This window comes from Mobula hypostoma, chromosome 18 (assembly GCF_963921235.1).
Source record: "Mobula hypostoma chromosome 18, sMobHyp1.1, whole genome shotgun sequence".
NCBI classification, from domain to species: Eukaryota; Metazoa; Chordata; class Chondrichthyes; order Myliobatiformes; family Myliobatidae; genus Mobula; species Mobula hypostoma.
The window spans coordinates 10,096,936-10,121,991 of NC_086114.1; the positions used below are offsets into that span (position 1 = coordinate 10,096,936).

Consider the following 25,056-nt stretch of genomic DNA (forward strand, 5'->3'; position numbering starts at 1 on the left):
CCTCACCGTTCTGACAGTGCACTACCTCAACCAGGCTCCAAAGCTAATTTTCACAATGTTTATACCTATGACAACAATAAACTCGAACATTAAGTGTCTTTTTTTTCTCTTTTATATAATCCTTACATGCAGATCTGCACTATGAACAATAGCATCCTCTTTTTTTTTAACCGAATCCTATACAGGTGAGGAAATAGTTAATGTGATGCTATCTGCAGTTGAATTGCCTGTCAACTCTCATGGTTGTGATGAATTAAATGAGGTTTGGATTAATTTCAATAAAATATTCCGAGAGATCATTCAAAAGGAAGGACGATTTATTTCGATGTTATTTGTTAAGAAACGTAATTATTCCCTCATTACTCTTTGAAATTCTTGCAATGATTGGTTGGTTCTTCATTGCTGTCCCGCCCTCCCTGTGTTGTTATTTGTTAACTCAGATCTTGATTGACAGTGGGTGTCCGTTGCATGGCAATCAAGGCCTAGAGCGTTGCTATGCGCAAGTGAAGCGTATGTGGAGTAGTTGCTGCAGTGTTTAATTTCTTGCAAAGTGTTAATCCCTCCGTTCAACAACATTATGACACCAAAAGGTGCATTAAATAGCAAACGCACTTTTAATTAAGTTAAAGAGAAGGTGATTTTAAAAAAATCCATAATGAGCAGCCCAGAGGAGGATTTGAACAGTGAAGTTACATCTAGAATAAATTCGCCACGAGCAGAAACAGAGTGAGTTTGGATCATTAAATTATTTTTAAAAATCATTGTGACTGCATATTTTAAGCTGGAGTTAATTTACACCTTTGATCATACTTTCGATGCTTTGGTATATTGCAGAATACCTATTTAGCAAAACTGATTCGGATACAAAAACTGCATTCCCCTAACACTACTGGATGTCATTTTTCATTTTGGAGTTTATGATTCGAAATTTTTTGCTTGATTAGTTCAGTATGATCATATTGTCTCTTTTCAGTATCTTGGTCGAAGGATTGGGATTAATATCAACAGTGGGCACGGGCATGATGGGCTGAAGGGCCAGTTTTGTGCTGTATGGTCTGGCCTGGATAGCCCTGTAATGGTGGCTGTGGGATACTTTACATCACTGAGAGAGCAGACAGTACAGTACTCAATTGTAACGTCAGCTGAGCCAATGCATCTGACATGATGAATTCCGCAGATGAATTGCCTACTACCACTCTGCTGTACATATGACCAACTTCTTGAGTCCTGAACTTTCTGGATAAAAGATTTCAAAGGAGAAAGAAACTCTTAAAAAACATCAGAATCAAGTTTAATATCACCAGTATATGTCATGAAATTTCTTTTCTTTGCAGCAACACAGAATAATAGAGAAAAGCTGAAATACAGTAAATATATATAATAGTTAAATTAATTACGTAGTGCAAAAATAGAAATAAAATAAAAAGTAGTGAGATAGTGTTCATAGGTTCAATGTCCATTCATAAATCGTATGGCAGAGGGGAAGAAGCTGATCCTGAAAGGTGTGTACCTTCAGGCTCCTGTACCTCCTTCCTGACAGTAACAATGAGAACAGCTATGTCCTGGGTGATGGGGGTCCTTTATGATGGAAGTTGCCTTTTTGAGGCATTGCTCCTTGAAGATATCCTGGATACTACGGAAGCTAGTGAATGGACACTTTTTTTAAAACTATGTTGTGAAATATATATGACCATAAGACATGGGAACAGAATTAGGCCATTTGGCCCATCCAGTCTGCTCTGCCATTTCATCATAGCTGATCAAATTTTCCTCTCAGCCCCGATCTCCTGCCTTCATCCCATAACCCTTCATGCCTTGACCAATCAAGAATCTATCAATCTCTGCCTTAAATATACATAAAGACCTGGCCTCCACAGCTGCCTGTGGCAAAGAATTCCACAGATTCACCACTCTCTGGCTAAAGAAATTCCTCCTCATCTCCACTCTAAAAGGAATCCCCTCTATTCTGAGGCTGTGTCCTCTGGTCTTTGACTGTGCCATCATAGGAAACATGCTCTCCACATCCACTCTATCAAGGCCTTTCACCATTCAATAGGTTTCAGTAAGGTCACCACTCATTCTTCTGAATTCTGGGGAATACAGGCCCAGAGCCATCAAATAGATAGATAGATAGATATACTTTATTGATCCCAAGGGAAATTTGGTTTCATTACAGCCGCACCAACCAAGAATAGAGCGTAAATATAGCAATACAAAAAACCCCAACAATCAAACAATAAAATGCAAACTATGCCAGATGGAAGATAAGTCCAGGACCAGTCTATTGGCTCAGGGTGTCTGACCCTCCACAGGAGGAGCTGCACGTTCGATGGCCACAGGCAGGAACGACCTCCCGTGCCGCCAAGTGTTATATCACGGTGGAATGTGGCCGAAGTCCAACAGTAAAAAGTTAAATATCCAGTCTGCAAACATGTTCCTTGATCGTAATATACCCCGGATTGCACCATCTGTTGTTAACCAGATCAGTAAGCACCCAACTCTCAGTGCACTTCCGGTCAGCCGGAATGGTATTACCCACCGAACTCCTCTTCTCCAGAAGTCTCTGTTGTCTCGACCCGGTCCTCTTTCCTCGGCTTTGTGATATCCCCCCGCCGCATCCTCCGTGTGTTTTCCTCCGGATTTCAGCAGGGGTGTCCGCCGCTCTGCTCGCTAAGCCGGCCGGAATTTGCTGGTCCGTGGAATACACAATGTGACCTTGCTTCTGTCCCGCGTGTCGAGATGTAACCATTTCCAGCGCTAAAGAAAACCCAAATAAAACTCTCTCTACCAGCATGTTAGAGAGGGTGCAGCTTCGACATGTTACCGTGAGAAAAAAAATACAAAAAATAACATAAATTAAAAAGTAAGAAGAAGAAAGTAAGAATAGATCGGAACGGCTGAACCAGGCTGCATGCACAACCGGCGCATGCGCACTATTGAAATGATCTTCATATGACAATTCAATCCTGGAATCATTTTTGTGAATCTCCTTTGAACCCTCTCCAGTTTCAGCACATCTTTTCTAAGATAAAGGGCCCAAACCTGCATGCAATACTCCAAGTGAGGCCTCACCAGTGCTTTATAAAATCTCAACATTACATCCTTGCTTTTATATTCCAGTCCTTTTGAAATGAATGCTAACGTCACATTTGCCTTCCTCACCACAGACTCAACCTGCGAATTAACCTGTAGGGAATCCTGAACCAGGACTCCCAAGCCCTTTATGCCTCAGTTTTTTTGTATTTTCTCTCCATTTAGAAAATAGTCAGCCCTTTCATTTCTTCAACCAAAGTGCATGACCATACATTTCCCAACACTGTATTCCACTTCTTTGCCCATTTTCCTAATCTGTCTTAAATCCTTCAGTAGCCTCTCTACTTCCTCAAAACTACCTGCCCCTCCACCCCCCTCTCTCCCTCTGGCTATCCATCCCATAGGATGATGATGGTTCCTTTCAGTCAGTTAGTGGGGTGATACCCCACTCCTCAGAAAGGAACAGCTTGTGTGCGAGTGGATTTTAGGTGAGTAGGGGGTTGCACAGGTCCAGACCCATGCTCTCAACATCCCCTCCCAGATCCAGTGGCATGGTGGGGTCCAGGACGGCTGGGGGAAGTTCTGTTGCAGTGAATGGCCAGACCAAGCTTCGATGCAAGGGATGCCCTTTCCGCGCTTCACGACACGTGTTTGCTAGATGGCCGTTGACCCTATGAGAGGGTTCATCTACCCTTTGACATGTCTTGTTTTTCGTCCTGCAAGGTGTCTAGCCACCCTCTTCACCAGGTGGGCCTGGTGGGGGAGCCAGTTTAGTCGCCGACCACCCGACCATGGGACAGGTAGTACTGGGTTACATGGTACCAGTAGCATTCAGCACTCCACCTATCTTCATATTGTATGCAAACTTTACAAAAAAGCCATCAATTCCATCATCCAAATCATTGACATATAATGTAAAAAGAATTGGTCCCAACACAGACCCCTTCGGAACACCACTAGTCACCGGCAGCCAACCAGAAAAGGCTCCTTTAATTCCACTCTTTGCCTCCTGCCAATCAACCATTGCTTTATCCTTGCTGGAATCTTCCCTGTAATACCATGTGTCCTGCATATATTTCATTGTTATGAAATGGAAATATAGCAAACCAACAACCTACACTCTGATGTAACCACAGGCTCTAATCTTTGATTATCTCCACTTTATGTGATATTTAAAAATAAATGTATTTTATAATTTTATAGATATTGCCTTAAAGTTCAAAGTACATTTATTATCAAAGTATGTATACGTTATACAGCCTTGAAATTTGTCTCCTTACAGGCAACCATAACTCACTTGAAGAGTTTGGTAAATGTATGAATTAGTGGATAATGTCCGTTGATAATGCTTTTTGAGTAGAATTGCCAAAGGATGTGATGGCTTGCTCATTGTCCGGACGATGCAGTGCAGTGCATCATAAAGACCAGGGACTCCCATTTCCCTGGACAACATTCATCTTTTGAATCATCATCATCATCAGGTGCCATGCCTAGTTTGAGCTTTGACTGCCATGGCTCATACACTCCTGTTTCGGGTCAAGTGGATCAATTCATTGGTATTCATTTCTAGTTCTCTGGCTGTTGTCTCCATCATCATTTGTCTTTGCCTTCCCCTTGCTTTCTTCCCTTCAATCTTTCTCATTATTACTGTGCATTCTAACTCCTCTTTCCTTTTTTTTTTGGCATGTGCCTACGTGCGAGTCTGTGTATGCGTGTCTGCGTGTGCGTGCGTCCGTGATGATGTCTTTTTCATGGCTTTTACAAGGCGCAGAGCGAGGGAGAGACTGTGTGGTACGCCACTCCTCACACAGACATCTTCCCAGTAATTTTTCCCTGTATTTTATGAGGTCAAGTTACGATCTCGACAGTCAACCCGGCACGGATGGAAAGCGTACTCGGGGGCGGACACAACTAGTTTTGAACCCGGGACCCTCCACTCCCGGGTCCGGCGCCGATGTCGTTGCACTACCAGCTGACCCCTAACTCCTCTTTCGTAATCACATGTTCAATGAAGTCAAGTTGCCTTTTCATGCTCTCATACATTATTTCTCTTTTTGTGCTTGCTCTGTTCATGACATCCTCATTTGGTCCATGATATTCTTTGCATCCTCCTCAAAAACCACATCTCTGCTGCTTCAATTCGTCTCCTCATGTTACTAGATATTGTCCAACATTCTGAACCATATAACATAACTGGATAAACGCAATATTTCAGTGCTCTGAGGCGGGTTGTCATACCTAGTTTAGTATTGGTCAGTATACTCTTCATTCTCATAAAGGTGTCTTTTGCCATCCCTATTCTTCTTGTGATGTCCAAGTTGCACCTGCCATCTGATGCCACCCAGCTTCCTAAGTAGCAAAAGTTCTGTACTTGTTTTATGACTTCCACTTTTATTCTCAGCCTGCATGTAGGATTCTCCTTCTTTTTGGATATCACCATACATTCTGTCTTTTTGCAATTGATAGATAGTAGACCCATTTTTGCATTTTCTTCAACAACTATAACAATTGTATCTTTTGAATATGTAGTCAAAAATAAATGATCTAAGCTCAGATTCAGATTTATTATTGCTGACATATGACATGAGGTTTGTTGTTTTGTGGCAGCATTATGGTATAAGGTATAAAATTACAATGAATTACAAACAATAAATAAGGAGCTCACATCCCTTTGCAATGTGTTTGCCCAACAACTTGAATGATGCTCCCGGTACACTGAAGAGTGCTACCACTGGCTCACCTCTTGTCTGTACCCTCAGCTGAAAGTAAAAGACCCCTGTTGTTATTGAAGGTGTGGGGGTGGGGGGGGGAGTATTCACTGTGTTTTTCCCATCACTATCGATGCTAGCTTGCTGTGTGGAACTAGCTGCCGCACTTCCCACAATACAGCTGGGAAGTTGATCGTTTCAAAACAGTGTTTTAAAAACAAAGGGAATGCTAGAAATCTGAAGTAAAGAAGATAGAATTCAAAAGAATTACTCTTTCTGTGGAAAGAGGAAGAGTTAGTAGTTCAGATTGAGACCTTTGTGTCCTGTTATGGAGTTTCCAGTGAAAGGTCATTGACACCATTCCACTTTCCGTGGTGGCTGCTTGACCTGCTAAGTATTTCCAGCGTTCCCACTATTTCATTTATAGCCTCTCTGTGGATTCCCTGTGGTTGAGGAAAAAAAAAAAATTTTTTTTGCATGAAATTGAAGTGCAAGCAAATGCATTGTTAGCATTCTTTTAATATAGAAACAAAGATGTAATGTTGAGGCTTCATAAGGCACTGGTCAGACCACACTTGGAGTATTGTGAGCAGTCTGGGGCCTTGTACCAAAGGAAAGATGTGTTGGCAGTGGACAGTGTCCTGTGGAGGTTCATGAGAATGTTTCCAGGATTGAACTAGTTAAAGTACGAGGAGTGTTTGATGGCTCTGGGCCTGTACTTGCTGGAGTTTAGAAGAATGAAGAGGGATCTCACTAAAACCTGTCGTTTGTTGGAAGGCCTAGATGGAGTGGATGTGGAGAGGATGTTTCCTATAGTGGGGGAGTCTGGGACTGGAGGGCACAACCTCATTTTAGAGTAGTCTTTCTCAACCTTTTTGCCCTGGAAGAACCCTTGAAATAATTTTCAGATCTCTGGGAGCCCCTGCATAAAAATTATTATAGCTATAGCTCATGGTACATTATCGCGATCTGTAATTTGTAGATATAATAATCCAAAAAAATGTTAATGCTCTTTTGAGTAGAGAATTAATTTTTAGCCAACCTTTCTTGAAAAAATATCAGGTAGTTAAGCTTAGCTTGCCTTTCTTGAATTAATCTCTTCCCATTTCATAAATTTTTAACATTCATAAGGCAAACATAATATGTTTCTCAATTCTGGGTTGAACTTGAGACAAGTACAGACTGATTTCGCCTTCCAGTGAAATGAGACGATTTCTATCTTTGCTCTTGATGCTTGTTATACAAGAAAAAGCTTGCTCACACATGAAGAAGTTGAAAACTGCAGCAATATGATCACTGTTTTCCATTGAATTACGGAAATCCAGAACTTCTCTGGGGCAGGACAGTAAATCTCATCTTGAATGCATGATCAGAGTGCAGCTCACAAAGTTTTTCCTCTTTTCTCAAAGTCAAGTTTTCAGGCTGAGCAGAAGATTCAGAGAAAGAGTCCCTCACCCAGTCATACACTTATAGAACATAGAACATAGAATAGTACAGCACAGTACAGGCCCTTCAGCCCACAATGTTGTGCCAACTTGTGTTGAAAGGGGCGAAAAATACTCTTCTATTATATTTCTGCAGTTCTTCTTTCTTTCTTTTTAAATCTTTTTATTGAGTAAGTATACAAAAAGTAAGCCATATAAACATTAATACAATGTTAAAGTATAATAAAATTCCAAAAGATAACAATACCAAAAAGAAAATACTACAAACAATGTAATTTAAGCATAAGAAACCAAGATAACATAATAGTATACTAGATTTTATATATATCAATGAAAAAAAAAGAAAAAAAAAACCCCAAAAAAAAAACCCACCGTGCAACTAACTAAAAGCAAAGCAAAGCAATGGGCTAACTTGAAACCAAACAGAGTTAAACTTAAAATCACGTCCTCAATCCCGACCTCCATTAAAACAGTGAAAAAAGAACAAGAAGGGTAAATATTACATTAAATGAAAATATCGAATAAAAGGTCCCCAAATCTGTTCAAATTTAAATGAAGAATCATAAAGGTTACTTCTAATTTTCTCCAGATTCAAACATAAAATCGTCTGAGAAAGCCAAAAAAAGGTAGTTGGAGCATTAAGCTCTTTCCAATGTTGTAAAATACATCTTTTCGCCATCAAAGTAAGAAATGCAATCATTCTACGGGCTGAAGGGGAAAGATTACTAGAAATTTTAGGTAGTCCAAAGATAGCAGTAATAGGGTGAGGAGAGATATCTATATTTAATACCTTAGAAATAATATTGAAAATATCTCTCCAAAAAGTTTCCAAAGTAGGGCAAGACCAAAACATATGAGTTAAAGAGGCTATCTGCCCCGAACATCTATCACAGAAAGGGTTAATATGCGTGTAAAAACGCGCTAACTTATCTTTGGACATATGTGCTCTATGAACCACTTTAAATTGAATTAGGGAATGTTTAGCACAAATAGAGGAAGTATTAACTAATTGTAAAATCTGCCCCCAATCATCCACAGAAATGGTAAGCCCCAATTCCTGTTCCCAATCTACCCTAATCTTATCAAATGGAGCTTTCCTAAGTTTCATAATAATATTATAAATCATAGCCGATGCACCTTTCTGACATGGATTAAGGTTAATTATCGAATCTAAAATATATATAGGAGGAAGCATTGGAAAGGAAGAAAGTATAGTACTTAGGAAATTTCTAACTTGTAAATATCTAAAAAAATGTATTCTTGATAAGTTATATTTATTAGATAATTGTTCAAAAGACATAAGGGAACCATCTAAAAATAAATCCAAAAACCGTAAAATACCCTTAGTCTTCCAAGTTTGAAAAGCGCGATCCGTAAAAGAGGGAGGAAAAAATATGTTACCTAAAATAGGAATCGCTAACCCGAATTGATTAAGATCAAAAAATTTTCTGAATTGAAACCAAATACGCAAAGCATATTTAACGATCGGGTTAGAGACCTGCTTAAGGCGTTTCGAATCAAAGGGAAGAAATGAACCTAAAATAGAACCAAGTGTATAACCCTGAACAGATTGTAATTCCAATGCTACCCATTTAGGAATAGATAGTATGTCCCGGTCAAGTAACCAAAATTTCATATGTCGAATATTAATAGCCCAATAATAAAATCTAAAGTTAGGTAATGCTAAACCTCCATCTCTCTTAGCTTTCTGTAAATGTATTTTACCCAGTCTCGGATTCTTATTCTGCCAAATAAATGAAGAAATTTTAGAGTCGACTTTATCAAAAAAAGATTTAGGAACGAAAATTGGTAATGCCTGAAACACATATAAAAATTTTGGCAAAAAAAACATCTTAACTGCATTAATACGACCAATCAAAGTTAAATATAAGGGAAACCATTTAGATGAAAGTTGAATAATATGGTCTATTAATGGTAAAAAGTTAGTCTTAAATAAATCTTTATGTTTACAAGTAATTTTAATCCCAAGATATGAAAGGTAATTATTAATCAATTTAAATGGAAATTTATAATATAAGGGAAGATGTTTATTAATCGGAAAAAGTTCACTCTTACTAAGATTTAATTTATAACCTGAGAAAAGACCAAATTGTGCTAATAACTCTAAAACAGCAGGAATAGATCTCTCAGGATTAGAAATATATAAAAGTAAATCATCAGCATAGAGTGATAATTTATGGGACTTTAATCCCCGAGTTATCCCAGTAATATTTGAAGATTCTTGAATAGCAATTGCAAGAGGTTCTAATGCAATATCAAATAATAGGGGACTAAGAGGACAGCCTTGTCGAGTACCACGAAAGAGAGGAAAAAAAGGTGAGTTTAAAGAGTTAGTACGAACCGAGGCTACAGGGGAGTGATATAACAGTTTAATCCAGGATATAAATTTCAAGCTAAAATTAAACATTTCAAGCACCTTAAATAAATAAGGCCGTTCTACTCTATCAAAAGCTTTCTCGGCATCTAAAGAAATAACACACTCAGGAACATTTTTTGAGGGAGTATAAACGATATTTAACAATGTACGAATATTATAAAAAGAGTAACGACCTTTAATAAAACCCGTTTGGTCTTCCGAAATAATAGAAGGAAGTACTTTTTCTAGTCTATTTGCTAATAACTTAGAAAAAACTTTAGAATCAACATTTAATAAAGATATTGGTCTATAAGATGCACATTGAGCAGGGTCTTTATCCTTCTTTAGTATTAAAGAAATTGATGCTCTATTAAAAGATTCCGGAAGTTTACCAAGTTTCAAAGAAGCCTCAAAAACCTTATAGAGCCAAGGAATCAATAAAGAAGCAAAACATTTATAAAATTCAACGGTAAACCCATCAGGGCCAGGAGCTTTCCCCAGATTCATAGAAAAAATAACATTCTTAATCTCATCCATTGTAATGGAAGTATCTAATAAAGAAGACATATCCTGTGAAATCTGAGGGAAGTCTAACTTATCTAAAAAATCATTCATATATTTAGAATCTCGAGGAGACTCTGATTGATATAAAGAAGAATAAAAATCACAAAAGGTTTGATTAATCCCCACATGATCCAATATCAATCGATCATTTTGGTTATAAATCTGATTGATTTGAGATTTAACATAATTAGATTTCAATTGATTAGCCAGCAGCTTGCCAATTTTATCACTATGAACATAAAAATCACTTCTTGTTTTCTTTAATTGGTTTACAATCGAGGACGAGAGTAGTAAACTGTGTTCCATTTGAAGTTCAGTTCTTTGTTTGTATAGCTCCTCAGAAGGAGCCATAACATATTTCTTATCAATTTCTTTAATCTTGTCCACAATTGCCATCTCCTCCTGCTTCTGTTTCTTCCTCAAAGCAACGGAATACGAAATAATCTGACCCCGAATATAGGCTTTAAAAGTGTCCCAAAGAGTGTTAACCGAAATATCTTCTGTATGGTTAATTGTAAAAAAAAGCTCAATCTGTTCATTCATAAAATTAACAAAGTCCGAGTCCTGAAGCAACAGCGAATTAAAACGCCATTGTCTATTGTTTGGTATATTGGCCATAATTTTAATAGAAAGCTTAAGTGGAGCATGATCCGAAATGGTTATAGAATCATAATCACATTTAATCACTGAAGGAATGAGACGAGAGTCAATAAAAAAATAATCAATTCTTGAATAGGAATGATGAACATGTGAAAAAAAGGAAAAATCTTTTTCCTGAGGATGCAGAAAACGCCAAATGTCCGTCGACCCAGAATCAGAAAGAAAAAAATTAATCAAATTTGCAGATTTATTAGGTAAAGTCCGTAAAGGAGCCGAACGGTCCAAAGCTGGAGATAAACAGGTATTAAGATCTCCGCCCCAAATCAATGAAAACTCGTTCAAATTCGGAAACTGATCAAACAATGATTTATAAAATTCCGGACAATCCATATTAGGAGCATAAACATTAACCAAAACTACTTTTTTATTAAATAGTAAACCACTAACCAATAAAAATCTACCATTCGGATCAGAGATAATATCCTGTTGTATAAAAGTAACTGAGGAATCTATAAAAATAGAGACGCCTCGAATCTTAGCATTGGAGTTCGAATGAAATTGTTGTTCCTTCCAGAATTTGAAAAAACGTAGTCTGTCCCCCCTCCGTACATGGGTCTCTTGTAAAAATAAAATTTGTGCTTTAAGTCTCCGGAACACTTTAAAAACTTTTTTTCTTTTAATAGGATGATTAAGACCATTAGTATTCCAGGAGACAAAATTAATAATAGACTCCATAAATCCTAAAGTCAACCCACAACAAGGAGGATTGACAATAGGCGCGACCCACAAACCCGGAGAGGAAACAGAACATACAAAAGATACCGGGGAAAAGGACGCAACCAGTACTTCAATAATGTATATAGCCCAAAGAAAAACAAACTAAAACGTGAAGCCCCTCCCACCACCCCCCACCCCAAGACCCCAAGGCAAAATCTAAAGCAGACCCGCCAGAAAGAAGCAAGCGCTAAAACTACCCCCATGACTTCCGGTATACGCTCCCTAAAAAAAAGGTATAAATATGAAAAGGATCAGCTAATTGTAAAACAGTAAAAAAATAAGTAAAAAAAAAGTTAGCTCAATTAGAATACACACAGAACAGAACAAAAGCCGGAAAATATATATTAAAAAAAACCACAATAAACCTCAAACTCATGAATAGACACAGCAACAAAAAAAAATAGGATTATTAACATAAAGTGATTATAAAAAGCAAAACAGAATAAAATTTAAAAAAAACTACAAAATTTAAGGCCGCACAGGAAATACGTAAGATGACAAAAGGGAAGTAACCACCCAGAATCCCCTGGGAAAAGAAAGAAATGACGCAGTTAAAAAGAAAGTTTAGCAGCCATATTAAGAAATCAAAAGTAAACTTTTCTGCCCAAATAGGGCACAGAAAAGTTAAAACCAACCAATTCACAGCCTCCGATCAACGGAGAAAATTAAAAAAAAAGGCAATTAAGATGTTGAAGATGAAAGTTGATCCAGATAACTCTGGGCATCCGATGGAGAATCAAAAAAACGAAGGGCTCCATCTAACATGCGAATCCTTAGACGTGCAGGGTACAGCAGCGCTGGTCTTAAATCCATCTTATAGAATTCCGACATCACGGATCTGTAACGGACCCGTTGGTCCCAGATTGGTTTACTGAAATCTTCCACGAATCGGAACTTAAGATCCGAAAAATCAATGAAACCTTTAGATCGAGCGAATCGAAACAGTCTCTCCTTGTCTTGAAAGTAATGAAAACGTAAAATAACATGCCTAGGTCTATCTGACCTAGACGAGTATGATGGGATTCTGTGAACACGATCCAGTAGCGGTGGTTGGTCAGGAAATACAGTAGGGAATGCATCTTTTAAAAGTTGAGAGAAATATTTCATGGGGTTGTTAGCTTCAACGGCTTCTCTCACGCCGATCATTCGTAAATTCTGCCGTCGCATTCTAGATTCCAAGTCAGAGTTTTTAAAAGTCAAAAAGTCAAGTTTCTTCTTCATTACATTAATTGTTTCTTCAATTTTCCCCATCTTAAGCTCACTTTGTTGCGCGAATTTTTGAAGATCAGATATAGCCGACTGATGTTCCGCAATACATGTTTGCATCTTATCAATTAAATCGGCAATTTTCTGGAAATTAGTTGAGATTTCCGCATGAATCAGATCTTTAACAAAGCCTGCAATTTCCGTACGAATCATCTCCCTAACAGAGGTTGAAATTTCCCTCTGAATTAACTCCGATATCGCTTTCAAAGTCACCGGTGATTCAGTCGGAGGGAGATCCGTAGCTTTCGGTTTAGCCGAAGGTTTACCATCCTTGCCGTTTTTCCCGTTCTTAGACATAGCAGATCTAAGTATCATCCAATTGTCAGAGAATTCAGTTTAATTCAAAGTATTATAAAAATTGATGCCTTAATGGTTAATTAAAGTATAGCTGACCATAGAGTAAAAAAACTCAGAGGTAATGGAGCGAGTCAAGAACGCGACTTCACTCCATGAGCGCTACCGGAAGTCTCCTATTTCTGCAGTTCTTCAAGGTGGTTTTCAATAAGATTCGAGACTTTATGATATCCTTCCTCACTCTCAAGCCAAACAGCAGTGGAAACATTTTGCAACATAATTTTTTTTTTCCAAAGATTCAGTTTCCTTTTAAATCCAAGAATCTTGTCACGTGAAGTCAAAACATTTTCTCCATTGCCTTGCATAGACTTGTTCAACTGGTTCATATGATGTAAAATGTCTGCTAAGTTGGCTAGTTTCTGCAGCCATTCTTCATCTTCAAAGCACTCAGCAAAATCTTGAAATTACTCCTGCAATTCACCTTTCCGCTCAAATACTCTGTCGAGAACTCTTCCTCTGCTAAGCTACCAGATTTCTGTATGGAGCCGGACATTGGTGTGCTCCTTCTCCAGGTTTTCACACATTGTTTTAAACATTCTCGAATGAACTGGTCTTAAAGCTACTAAATAACTTGCTTCCTGGGTCCTTTTACTGACTGTGACTTTATTTTCAAAATCTTTAATCTGTTTGTTTTGAGATTCCAATAGTCATTTAAAATAATTAGCACTTTTACATGTCATATGGCTGTGATTTGTAGTTAAGTGTCTTTTCAATTTTGCAGGAGCCATTGCTACATTTGTAAGTTGTTTGCCACAAACTAGGCACAATGGAATAGGACAACTTCAGTTACCAGTCCATATAAAACGCATTGATAAGTAGCTTTAGTTATAAAGACGGATTTTTTGTGTTTGTTGTCTCACTAGTGCAGTGAAAGACTCAGAAGATTGTAATTCCTTATCATTAACCTTATCAGAATTGTCCATAGGCCTAGACCTAGAATCCTCCTCTTCCATCTCACATCTCTTGTTCAAAAATTGTCACCCTGGACTGTCTTTAGAATGAAAATTTTCCTCCAATTTTCTACCACACTGGTAGTTTGTTCGCTCTCATAAGTCAGTCGGTGGTGCGTAAAGGGAAGTTGAGGGGGGTAATCTGGGAGGGAGAGGCTGACGTCACAGCCCAAATTGGGTGAGTCCATTCAATGCTGGGAAAACACACTTCAAGTTTAACAACTGTCCTCCCCTCCAGCAATACAGCGTTCAGCAATTATCAGTGGCCTCCCCTATCTTGTGTCAAAAACTGAGAATGGACTCAACTAAATAAACGCAGTCCTACTGTGCACTGCCATACTGGGCTGAGATTGCAATGCAGCTGCTCGCTCATAGCCCATCACTACAAGCGCTAGCATCATGTGTTGCGTGAAGTTCAAAAACAATGTTTTTTTTATTCATGATCTCTCGCAGAATCTCTAGTGACCTGTCACGGAACCCTAGGGTTCTGCAGAACCCCGGTTGAGAAACCCTGGAATAGAGGAACATCTCTTTAGAAAAGTGACAAGGAAGAATTTGTTTAGCCAGAGAGTGGTGAATCTGTGGAATTCATTGCCATAGATAGCTGTGGAGATCAAGTCATTGGATGTATTTAAAGCAGAAGTTCATAGGTTCTTGATTAGTAAGAGCATAAAAGGTTCAGAGACAAGCTTGAAGAATGGGGTTGAGAGGGATAATAAATCAGCCATGATGTATTGGCAGAATAGATTTGATGGGCTGAATGGCCTAATTCTGCTATGTCTTATGGTCTAGATAACTGAGGCAAAAAGTAAGTATAGAGGGACATTGCACTCTTAAAACAGTGTGTTGTGCTGTATCAATGAAGGACAGTCACAGGTCAGAGTCTCTTCCTGTCATCCAGATACGGTGACACTGGAACAAGCTCGGGAGGCCCTGAGACACCCAGCACCCTGAGTGGAAGTGTCCAGGTCAGGCGGAAGCAGAGAAATGCCTTGAAGGAAGCGGCCATCATGATCTTGCCAGAGGAAAAGCTGGCACAGGCTGAACAGAGGGCACGGATGCACACTGCCAGTGGGGAGGTAGGATATACTTTTCAATGCATACAACTTCCACGTTATAAATAGGATAAGGAGGCACTTGAGAAAGTGTGAAAGTGATTTACAAGGCAGGTTCACCAGAACTGATAGCAGTTGGAGTAGGCTACATTTGTTTTCTATAGAGTTTAGGGTTAAGGGGAGATCTAACTAAGCTCTGTAAAATTTTGAAAGAACTAGACAGAGGAAAAAATAGGAAAGGCCTGTTTCTCTTAGGAAGAGTTCAGCTGGGCTAGATTTAAAGCAATTGGTAAGAGGAATGCTGCCAACTAGCACATTCCGGGCTGCAGGAGGACGTGTTAAGGGATGCACTGAAGCTTGGTGCAGCCATCAGAAGGGCTCGGTGGGGAACAACCACAGTTTAGGGTTCTTTCACTACTGGACAAGGAGGGGCTCGGTTTAAGGAAGACCGTGAATTATTGTAGTAATCACCTCAATGAGCCACAATAGTCTTATTGATTTAAAAGGAATGTCATGAAACACTACTTAAAACATTGATTATGAATGTAGAATGAAAAGGCATTGCATGGTTTACTCTTTTTTATATTATGATTAAAGTTTATTTTGATATGCTAAAAAAAATTGGTAAGAGATCTTAGAGAATCGGAAACCCTCGTTACATTTAATCAGTTCTAGAAAGTGTATGAAGCATACAGGTGAACGGACACAGTGTTCGAAGGGAGGGATTTAGGCTGGATAATTTTTTCTTCAACTAACAGATACATAATGAGCTGAAATGGCTTTATCCTGTGCCATACATTGTGTTATGATTCTGCAAGCTGAGAGGACACATGGTGCATCAAGGATGAATAAAGACATTGGAGACTTCAGCGAGCCACCTGATGAGATCTATAGGATGTTGATCAGGTAGAACTGCAAGTGGATTCTCATGTGAGGGAGACCAAGATATAAACCAAGGAAAACAATTGTGCTGCAGATATGAGGTGAAAAATACTCAGCAGGCCAGACAGCATCTGTGGAGAGACACAATTAATTTATCAGATCAATGGGCTTTCATCAGAATTGAGAAAATTGGAGATAAAATGAGTGAAGAGGAGGGAAGGGCAGGAAAACAAAAGTGTGGAATAGTGTAGGAGAAGAGGTTAAATGACAAAAAGGTTGAGACCTAGGGCTATGGAGGACAGGAAGGAGCAGAAATGGTGTGTATATATGTACCAACGCAATCTGGATAAATGAGATGGGGAGAGAGAGAAAGAGGTTATTCTACTGGGGAAGAGGGGACCTGGAGATATTGTCACAGATTCTGTGGACTGTGATTAATTTTGTATGATATTTGATTTTATATTCTAGTGTGCCTTTTCTTCTTTGTTGGGCAGTAGTCTGACCTGCTGCCTCAGTCCAGGAGCCATTCCTTGCTGCACTGCAGCCAGAGTTTCTGCCCACCACCAGACGACTACAGGGGGAACATCAATCCAGCCAGGCAGATTTGCTCTGTCTCACTGGGTCGCACCATCCTAATGTTGAATGGGAATGTGCCATTCTGCAAGAGCGGATCTCCTCTCTGCCCTTTAATCCCTGTGCGTTCCAGAGCTGCATGGGTTGGACGCCTCAGAGAGCTTGCTTATTTATTAAAATACAGGAGGCAACTGAGTCCATGGGAGCTCTTAACAAAGCAATCCCATTGGTCCAGTTCACCCCTCCTTATTTCCCTGTTGCTCCTCAACTTAATTCTTTACATATGTTCACCACCTTCCCTTTAATTCTTCTTCCCACTGACCTACAATTAAGGGTAGGTTGATTAACCTTCCAACCTGCATGCCTTTGGAATGTGGGAGGAAACCAGAGCACCCTGAGGAAACACTCACAGTCAGAGAGAGCAAGCAAAATCCACACAGGTTCAGCATTGAACCCCTGTCCCTGGAGCTGCGAGGGAGCACCACTAACTACTCTTTTTGTCCTGAGCTTGTAGCTTTCGTTTGCTTTAGGAGGTACTTGCAGTGCAAGAATTGATGAGATGTGTGGCTCTGGCAAGGATCATTTTTGGGGATTTCCACTGGCGGATGGCACAGGCCCATATCAGCCTAGCAGAAGGCTACCTGGAGCTTAAAGGCAGGTGGAAACTTCTATCCTCTTCTTCGTCAGTAACTTTTTCTTTAATGTATCATCCACCTCCATCTCTGCCTCATCTCCCTCTAAAATACCATTCAAAGCTTTTTGTCTCTGGGACTGCTTGTTCCAGCATCTCATGGCTAGTCTCATCCTAATCTCTGGAACCTAATCCAAATCTCTCCTACCTTCGTCCTGATTAACAATAATTCCTGTCCACCCATCACCACCATGCTTCCTGAATATACTGGTGAAGTTCTAGCAATAACATAACTTCAGAGTTTTCTCCGTTGCGTTTGAATCCTTCATGTTTTTATTCCTCCTCCTCTCTGTCAACTTCTCCATCTCTGCATCTTGTCCACTGTAATTTCTCTATCATTGCTGCCTTGAAGTAACTTATGGAGTGTCACCTGTGCCCACCATCCACATCTGTCTCTCTCTCTCCCTCTCTCTCTCCTCCTTTAAGATGTTGCTTAAAAGTTACCTCAGACTGAGCTCTTATCACTTTCTGAATGTGTACCCTTGTTTCAGATTTTGTGATAACACTGCTGTAAGACATATGGGGATGTTCTACCAATGTTGTCATTGCATGTTGTTTATGGTACACTCCAGAATGCCCCAAATGCCTTGTAGCCAATTAAATAACTTTAAGGAGTCCTGGAGGTTGTGGAAGGTACTATATAAATCAGGGGTCCCCAACCTTTTTTGCACTGCGGACCGGTTTCATATTGACAATATTCTTGCAGACTGGCCGATCTTGGGGGGGGGGGGTGCGTGGGTAGGGTTGCCAACGGACAAGAGTAGCAGTCAAATATGCAAACAACAGGAATTCTGCAGATGCTGGAAATTCAGCAGTCCTTCCAGGTGAGGCGACACTTCACCTGTGAGTCGGCTGGGATGATATACTGCGTCGGTGCTCCCGATGTGGCCTTTTATATATTGGCGAGACCCAACGCAGACTGGGAGACCGCTTTGCTGAACATGTACGCTCTGTCCGCCAGAGAAAGCAGGATCTCCCAGTGGCCACACATTTTAATTCCACATCCCATTCCCATTCTGACATGTCTATCCACGGCGTCCTCTACCGTAAAGCTGAAGACACACTCAGGTTGGAGGAACAACACCTTATATTCCGTCTGGGTAGCCTCCAACCTGATGGCATGAACATCGACTTCTCTAACTTCCGCTAATGCCCCACCTCCCCCTCGTACCCCATCTGTTACTTATTTTTATACACACATTCTTTCCCTCACTCTCCTTTTTCTCCCTCTGTCCCTCTGAATATACCCCTTGCCCATTCTCTGGGTTCCCCCCCCCACCGTCTTTCTTCCCGGACCTCCTGTCCCATGATCCTCTCGTATCCCTTTTGCCAATCACCTGTCCAGCTCTTGGCTCCATCCCTCCCCCTCCTGTCTTCTTCTATCATTTTGGATCTCCCCCTCCCCCTCCAACTTTCAAATCTCTTTATTCACTCTTCCTTCAGTTAGTCCTGACGAAGGGTCTCGGCCTGAAACGTCGACTGCACCTCTTCCTAGAGATGCTGCCTGGCCTGCTGCGTTCGCCAGCAACTTTGATGTGTGTTGCTTGAAATTCCAGCATCTGCAGAATTCCTGTTGTTTGCGTTTTTAAATTCACTACTGCGAAGCCTCTTCCGGTGATGCCTACACCGAAGAAGTTTAGATCCTCTCTTCGACGGGAGTTCAGTGAAACCATCTCTCACTGCTCCCCATCTGTAATTTCTTCGGCTCTTCAACTTTTCGACCACATTTTGACTCAGACTCACTATCACAGCCATATATCCTTTCTTGGAACGTGCCTCCGTCGCCAACTTACACCAGTTGGCTTTAGGCTTTATGTGCTGCTATTGTGACTCCCGTCTCCCCTTCCCCCACCAATACTCTGCAATCCCATGTCCTTCAGATCCCATCGTCAGCTCCTGGGTCCTCAGAGGCTCCATCTTCCACTCACCCCAACCCTCCCCTCTCCATTGACACCCCCAGCCTCTCCCCTCCCCCCTCTGATCCCAGCTCTCATCCGTGCCGGGTCTTTACCATCCCCTCCGACCTTCAACTGTCGGAAGCAGAACGCTCTGTCCTCAGTAAGGGCCTCACCTTTGTCCCCGTTCGCCCACACCTCAGTGAGTTCCGCATTCGCCATGATGCAGAGCTCTTCTTCCGCCGTCTCTGTCTCCGAGCCTACTTCTTCGGCAAGGACTCTTCCACCCCTACCGATGACCCCTTCTCCCGTCTTCAACCCTCTTCTTCTTCATGGACACCCCGCTCTGGTCTTCTGCCTGCTCTGGATCTCTTTATCGCTAACTGCCGACGGGACATCAACCATCTCGACCTCACCGCACCTTGTCCCCATTCCAACCTCACTCCTTTGGAACGCTCTGCTCTCCACTCCCTCCGCACTAATCCTAACCTTATTATTAAACCAGCCGATAAGGGGGGAGCTGTTGTAGTCTGGCATACTGACCTCTACCTTGCCGAGGCACAGCGACAACTCGCGGATACCTCCTCTTATTTACCCCTCGATCGTGACCCCACTAAGGAGCACCAGGCCATTGTCTCCCACACCATCACCGACTTTATCCGCTCAGGGGATCTCCCATCCACTGCTACCAACCTTATAGTTCCCACACCTCGCACTTCCCGTTTCTACCTCCTACCCAAGATCCACAAACCTGACTGTCCTGGCTGACCTATTGTCTCAGCTTGCTCCTGCCCCACCGAACTCGTTTCTGCATACCTTGACACTGTTTTATCCCCCCTTGTTCAATCCCTTCCTACCTATGATCGTGACACATCTCACGCTCTTAAACTTTTCGATGATTTTAAGTTCCCTGGCCCCCACCGCTTTATTTTCACCATAGATATCCAGTCCCTATATACTTCCATCCCCCATCAGGAAGGTCTCAAAGCTCTCCGCTTCTTTTTGGATTCCAGACTTAATCAGTTCCCCTCTACCACCACTCTGCTCCGTCTAGCGGAATTAGTCCTTACTCTTAATAATTTCTCCTTTGGCTCCTCCCACTTCCTCCAAACTAAAGGTGTAGCTATGGGCACCCGTATGGGTCCTAGCTATGCCTATCTTTTTGTTGGCTTTGTGGAACAATCTATGTTCCGTGCCTATTCTGGTATCTGTCCCCCACTTTTCCTTCGCTACATCGACGACTGCATTGGCGCTGCTTCCTGCATGCATGCAGAGCTCATTGACTTTATTAACTTTGCCTCCAACTTTCACCCTGCCCTCAAGTTTACCTGGTCCATTTCGGACACCTCCCTCCCCTTTCTAGATCTTTCTGTCTCTGTCTCTGGAGACAGCTTATCCACTGATGTCTACTATAAGCCTACTGACTCTCACAGCTATCTGGACTATTCCTCTTCTCACCCCGTCTCTTGCAAAAACGCTATCCCCTTCTCGCAATTCCTCCGTCTCCGCCGCATCTGCTCTCAGGATGAGGCTTTCCATTCTAGGACGAGGGAGATGTCCTCCTTTTTTAAAGAAAGGGGCTTCCCTTCCTCCACTATCAACTCTGCTCTTAAACACATCTCCCCCATTTCACGTACATCTGCTCTCACTCCATCCTCCCGCCACCCCACTAGGAATAGGGTTCCCCTGGTCCTCACCTACCACCCCACCAGCCTCCGGGTCCAACATATTATTCTTCGTAACTTCCGCCACCTCCAACGGGATCCCACCACTAAGCACATCTTTCCCTCCCCCCCCCCCACTTTCCGCAGGGATCGCTCCCTGCGCGACTCCCTTTTCCATTCGTCCCCCCCATCCCTCCCCACTGATCCCCCTACTGGCACTTATCCGTGTAAGCGGAACAAGTGCTACACATGCCCTTACGCTTCCTCCCTTACCACCATTCAGGGCCCCAAACAGTCCTTCCAGGTGAGGCGACACTTCACCTGTGAGTCGGCTGGGGTGATATACTGCGTCTGGTGCTCCCGATGTAGCCTTTTATATATTGGCGAGACCCAACGCAGACTGGGAGACCGCTTTGCTGAACACCTACGCTCTGTCCGCCAGAGAAAGCAGGATCTCCCAGTGGCCACACATTTTAATTCCACATCCCACTCCCATTCTGACATGTCTATCCACGGCCTCCTCTACTGTAAAGATGAAGCCACACTCAGGTTGGAGGAACAACACCTTATATTCCGTCTGGGTAGCCTCCAACCTGATGGCATGAACATCGACTTCTCTAACTTCCGCTAATGCCCCACCTCCCCCTCGTACCCCATCTGTTACTTATTTTTATGCACACATTCTTTCTCTCACTCTCCTTTTTCTCCCTCTGTCCCTCTGAATATACCCCTTGCCCATCCTCTGGGTTCCCCCTCCACCCTCCTTGTCTTTCTTCCCGGACCTCCTATCCCATGATCCTCTTGTATCCCTTTTGCCAATCACCTGTCCAGCTCTTGGCTCCATCCCTCCCCCTCCTGTCTTCTCCTATCATTTTGGATCTCCCCCTCCCCCTCCCGCTTTCAAATCTCTTACTCACTCTTCCTTCAGTTAGTCCTGACGAAGGGTCTCGGCCTGAAACATCGACTGCACCTCTTCCTAGAGATGCTGCCTGGCTTGCTGCGTTCACCAGCAACTTTGATGTGTGTAGCAGTCAAATATGTTGGGTTTACCCCAAGAAAGACTACAATGACCATGAAGCCTTGCGCGGGCACCAGTGCGCATGTGTGACTTGCGCATGCATGCACGTGCCGATTATTTCTCTACAAATTGTTTTTGGCGATTCTGTTCGGCGGGGGTGGTGTTAATCAGGACCGGAATATTGGTGACAAATGGCTAATACACTCAATTTTGTTTCTAAAAGGGTTTGTCTAACTAATTTAATATTAAGCACAGAGCGCATATTTTCCTCGCATGAATATAGCGATAAGTCAATTACCAGGGGAGGACAGGGAAGCTTGAAGTAAGTGTTGAACGAACTTCCAGTAGAAGTGGCAGAAGCAGGTTCGATATTATCATTTAAAGTTAAATTGGATAGGTATATGGACAGGAAAGGAATGGAGGGTTATGGGCTGAGTGCAGGTCGGTGGGGCGAGGTGAGAGTAGCGTTCGGCACAACTAGAAGGGCAGAGATGGCCTGTTTCTGTGCTGTAATTGTTATATGGCTATATAAGTCTTTTTAAATCTTTTTATTAAGTAAGTATACAAAAAGGTAAACCATATAGACACTAATACATTGTTAGAATATAATAAAATTACAGAAGATATTAATACAAAAAAAATACTACAAACAATGTAATTTAAACATAATATACCAAGGTAACATAATAGTATACTAATTTTATATATATATCAATAGAGAAAGAGAAAAAGAAAAAGAAACCCCAAACAAAAACCCACCGTGCAACTAACTAAAAGCAACGCAAAGCAATGGGCTAACTTGAAACCAAACAGAGTTAAACTTAAAATCACGTCCTCAATCCCGACCTCATATGGCTATATAAGTCAATAGCATCATAACATTTTAAGTAACTTTTGGATATTAAATACACAGCGCATATTTTCCCCGCATGAACATATAAAATCATTGCAACGCACCAATATTGCTGAATCAGTGGGAGCCCTGGGCTTTGACGGTCCTATCGAGGGGTGATGGGAGACAGCGATACTCGAAGGGGGTTCCTTATGTCCAGTCTAATCCACAATTTAGTTTTTGTTACATTCATCGCAGAGATATGTTGGAAATGGAAGCAACGTTTTCGGTGCTTCCGTGGCTACCTCAGGATATTGAGCCTTGACTTTGATCCAGAATGCCGGCAGAGATGTTATGTCAAACATACTTTTCAGCTCGCCGTCATTTGCAAGCTCGAGGAGTTGATCTCCTTCCCGCGCTGACATGGACGATGCGCGGGTAATGGCTCAACAGTGGGTGTGACAGCGAATGAGGAAAGGTGCAGCTGACCCCTATCGCCAAATCATATTGTTTCCTCGCAGCCCGGCAGGGAATGAGGAAAGGTGCAGCTGACCCCTATCGCCAAATCATATTGTTTCCTCGCAGCCCGGCAGGGAATGAGGAAAGGTGCCGCCCATGACAGCGAATGAGGAAAGGTGCAGCTGACTCATATCGCCAAATCATATCGTTTCCTTGCGGCCCAGCAGGGAATGAGGAAAGGTGCAGCTGTCCCCTATCGCCAAATCATATCGTTTCCTCACGGCCCGGCAGGGAATGAGGAAAGGTGCAGCTGTCCCCTATCGCCAAATCATATCGTTTCCTTGCGGCCCAGCAGGGAATGAGGAAAGGTGCAGCTGACTCATATCGCCAAATCATATCGTTTCCTTGCGGCCCAGCAGGGAATGAGGAAAGGTGCAGCTGTCCCCTATCGCCAAATCATATCGTTTCCTCACGGCCCAGCAGGGAATGAGGAAAGGTGCCGCCCATGACAGGGAATGAGGAAAGGTGCAGCTGACTCCTATCGCCAAATCATATCGTTTCCTCGCGGCCCGGCAGGGAATGAGGAAAGGTACAGCTGACTCATATCACCAAATCATATCGTTTCCTCGCGGCCTGGTAGCGCATGCTCTGCGGCCCGGTGGTTGGGGACCGCTGATGTAAATGCAAAACCTCTTTTGATTTCCATTCCTCATGTTATCAAGTTTAGGTTCAAAGTTATTGCCATAGCGAAGCAGACTTGATGGGCCAAATGGCCTAATTTTGCTCATATGTCTTGCGGTGTATGGTCACATGTTTCATTTAGCTGTATACATTTCTCTGAGGCCAAGGTGTAAAACACAGTACATATAGTCACACACAGCAAACATAGTTACGATCCAGCACATACATCACAAATTAATTTTTAATTAACTCAGTGCTAATTTACCAGAAATGTATATGGATAATATCGGAGACAGTGACGTGGTGACTTTGCACATTCCCTTGAACAGCCTCCTTCCATCCCACATGTCCTGTAATGTGTCACATTCTGCCTCTAAGTAAGCAAAGGGAATGAATTTCGCTGAGTTTTCTCCTTGTGTTTGCTTCTGAAAGTTGGGTGCGGTCGAAAGAAAACTCATCATATTACTGTCCTGAGGTAGAATAGTCAAGAACACAAAAGATTCTGCAAATGCTGGAAATCCAGAGTAACACACACAAAATGCTAGAGGAACTCAGCACTTCAGGGAGCATTTATGGAGAGGAATAAGCAGCCAACCTTTCGGGCTGAGGTCCTTCATCATTTTGTGTGTGTTACTCTAAAACAGTCAAAGTTTGAATATTGGCTACGGGTGAAACCTCAGATAACTGAATGCTCCTCTGCAATGATACATAATATAATAGTTAAAATGTTACCGTTACAAAAAAAGTATGCTTCATTAATAAATTTGATACCTTTATATCTTGCTGCATCCATTTACTCCTGTCTGGCAGTAAATTATTATACTCAATTCCCAACACTAACTGATCTGTTCTCTAAATATAAAGTGTGACAGCGAGCGTATCTGGAGAAGAGTGTTAAGAAATCTTACCAGCCTCCTGGTGAATGGGCACCGCAGCTGCTGCTGGCACATCACTCTTCATCCAGCCTAGCTTGACGGCTTCCTCGTAGAATGATGCACGGTGGGGTGACGACATTCAGCCCACAAGCACTGTGCTTGCTCTTTAAGTAAAATCATCCAATTAATCCCACTCACCTTGATGGCCCTGCAGTTTATTACCCTTTAAGATAATTTTACAATCAAGTGTTTATAGATAAAATCATTGTACTACTCATCATAGCAGTTCACTGCATTTATATAAAGGAAATAGTTCCTTGTGTTATCTTGGGTATCTCCTCAATCGGTGAGACCAGG

At 41.8% G+C, this 25,056-nt stretch overlaps 1 protein-coding gene across 1 annotated transcript in view; it reads left to right on the forward strand.

Moving 5' to 3' along the window:
- Positions 1-504: 504 nt before the first annotated feature.
- The window catches only part of ttc23 (tetratricopeptide repeat domain 23), an 89,607-nt gene continuing 65,055 nt past the window's right edge, over positions 505-25,056 (forward strand). The window contains exons 1-3 of the mRNA XM_063070430.1: positions 505-726; positions 14,976-15,153; positions 17,115-17,238. Of these exons, the coding sequence (XP_062926500.1) occupies positions 656-726; positions 14,976-15,153; positions 17,115-17,238 (373 nt within the window). The 5' untranslated portion in view covers positions 505-655. The remainder of the gene's footprint in view (positions 727-14,975; positions 15,154-17,114; positions 17,239-25,056) is intronic.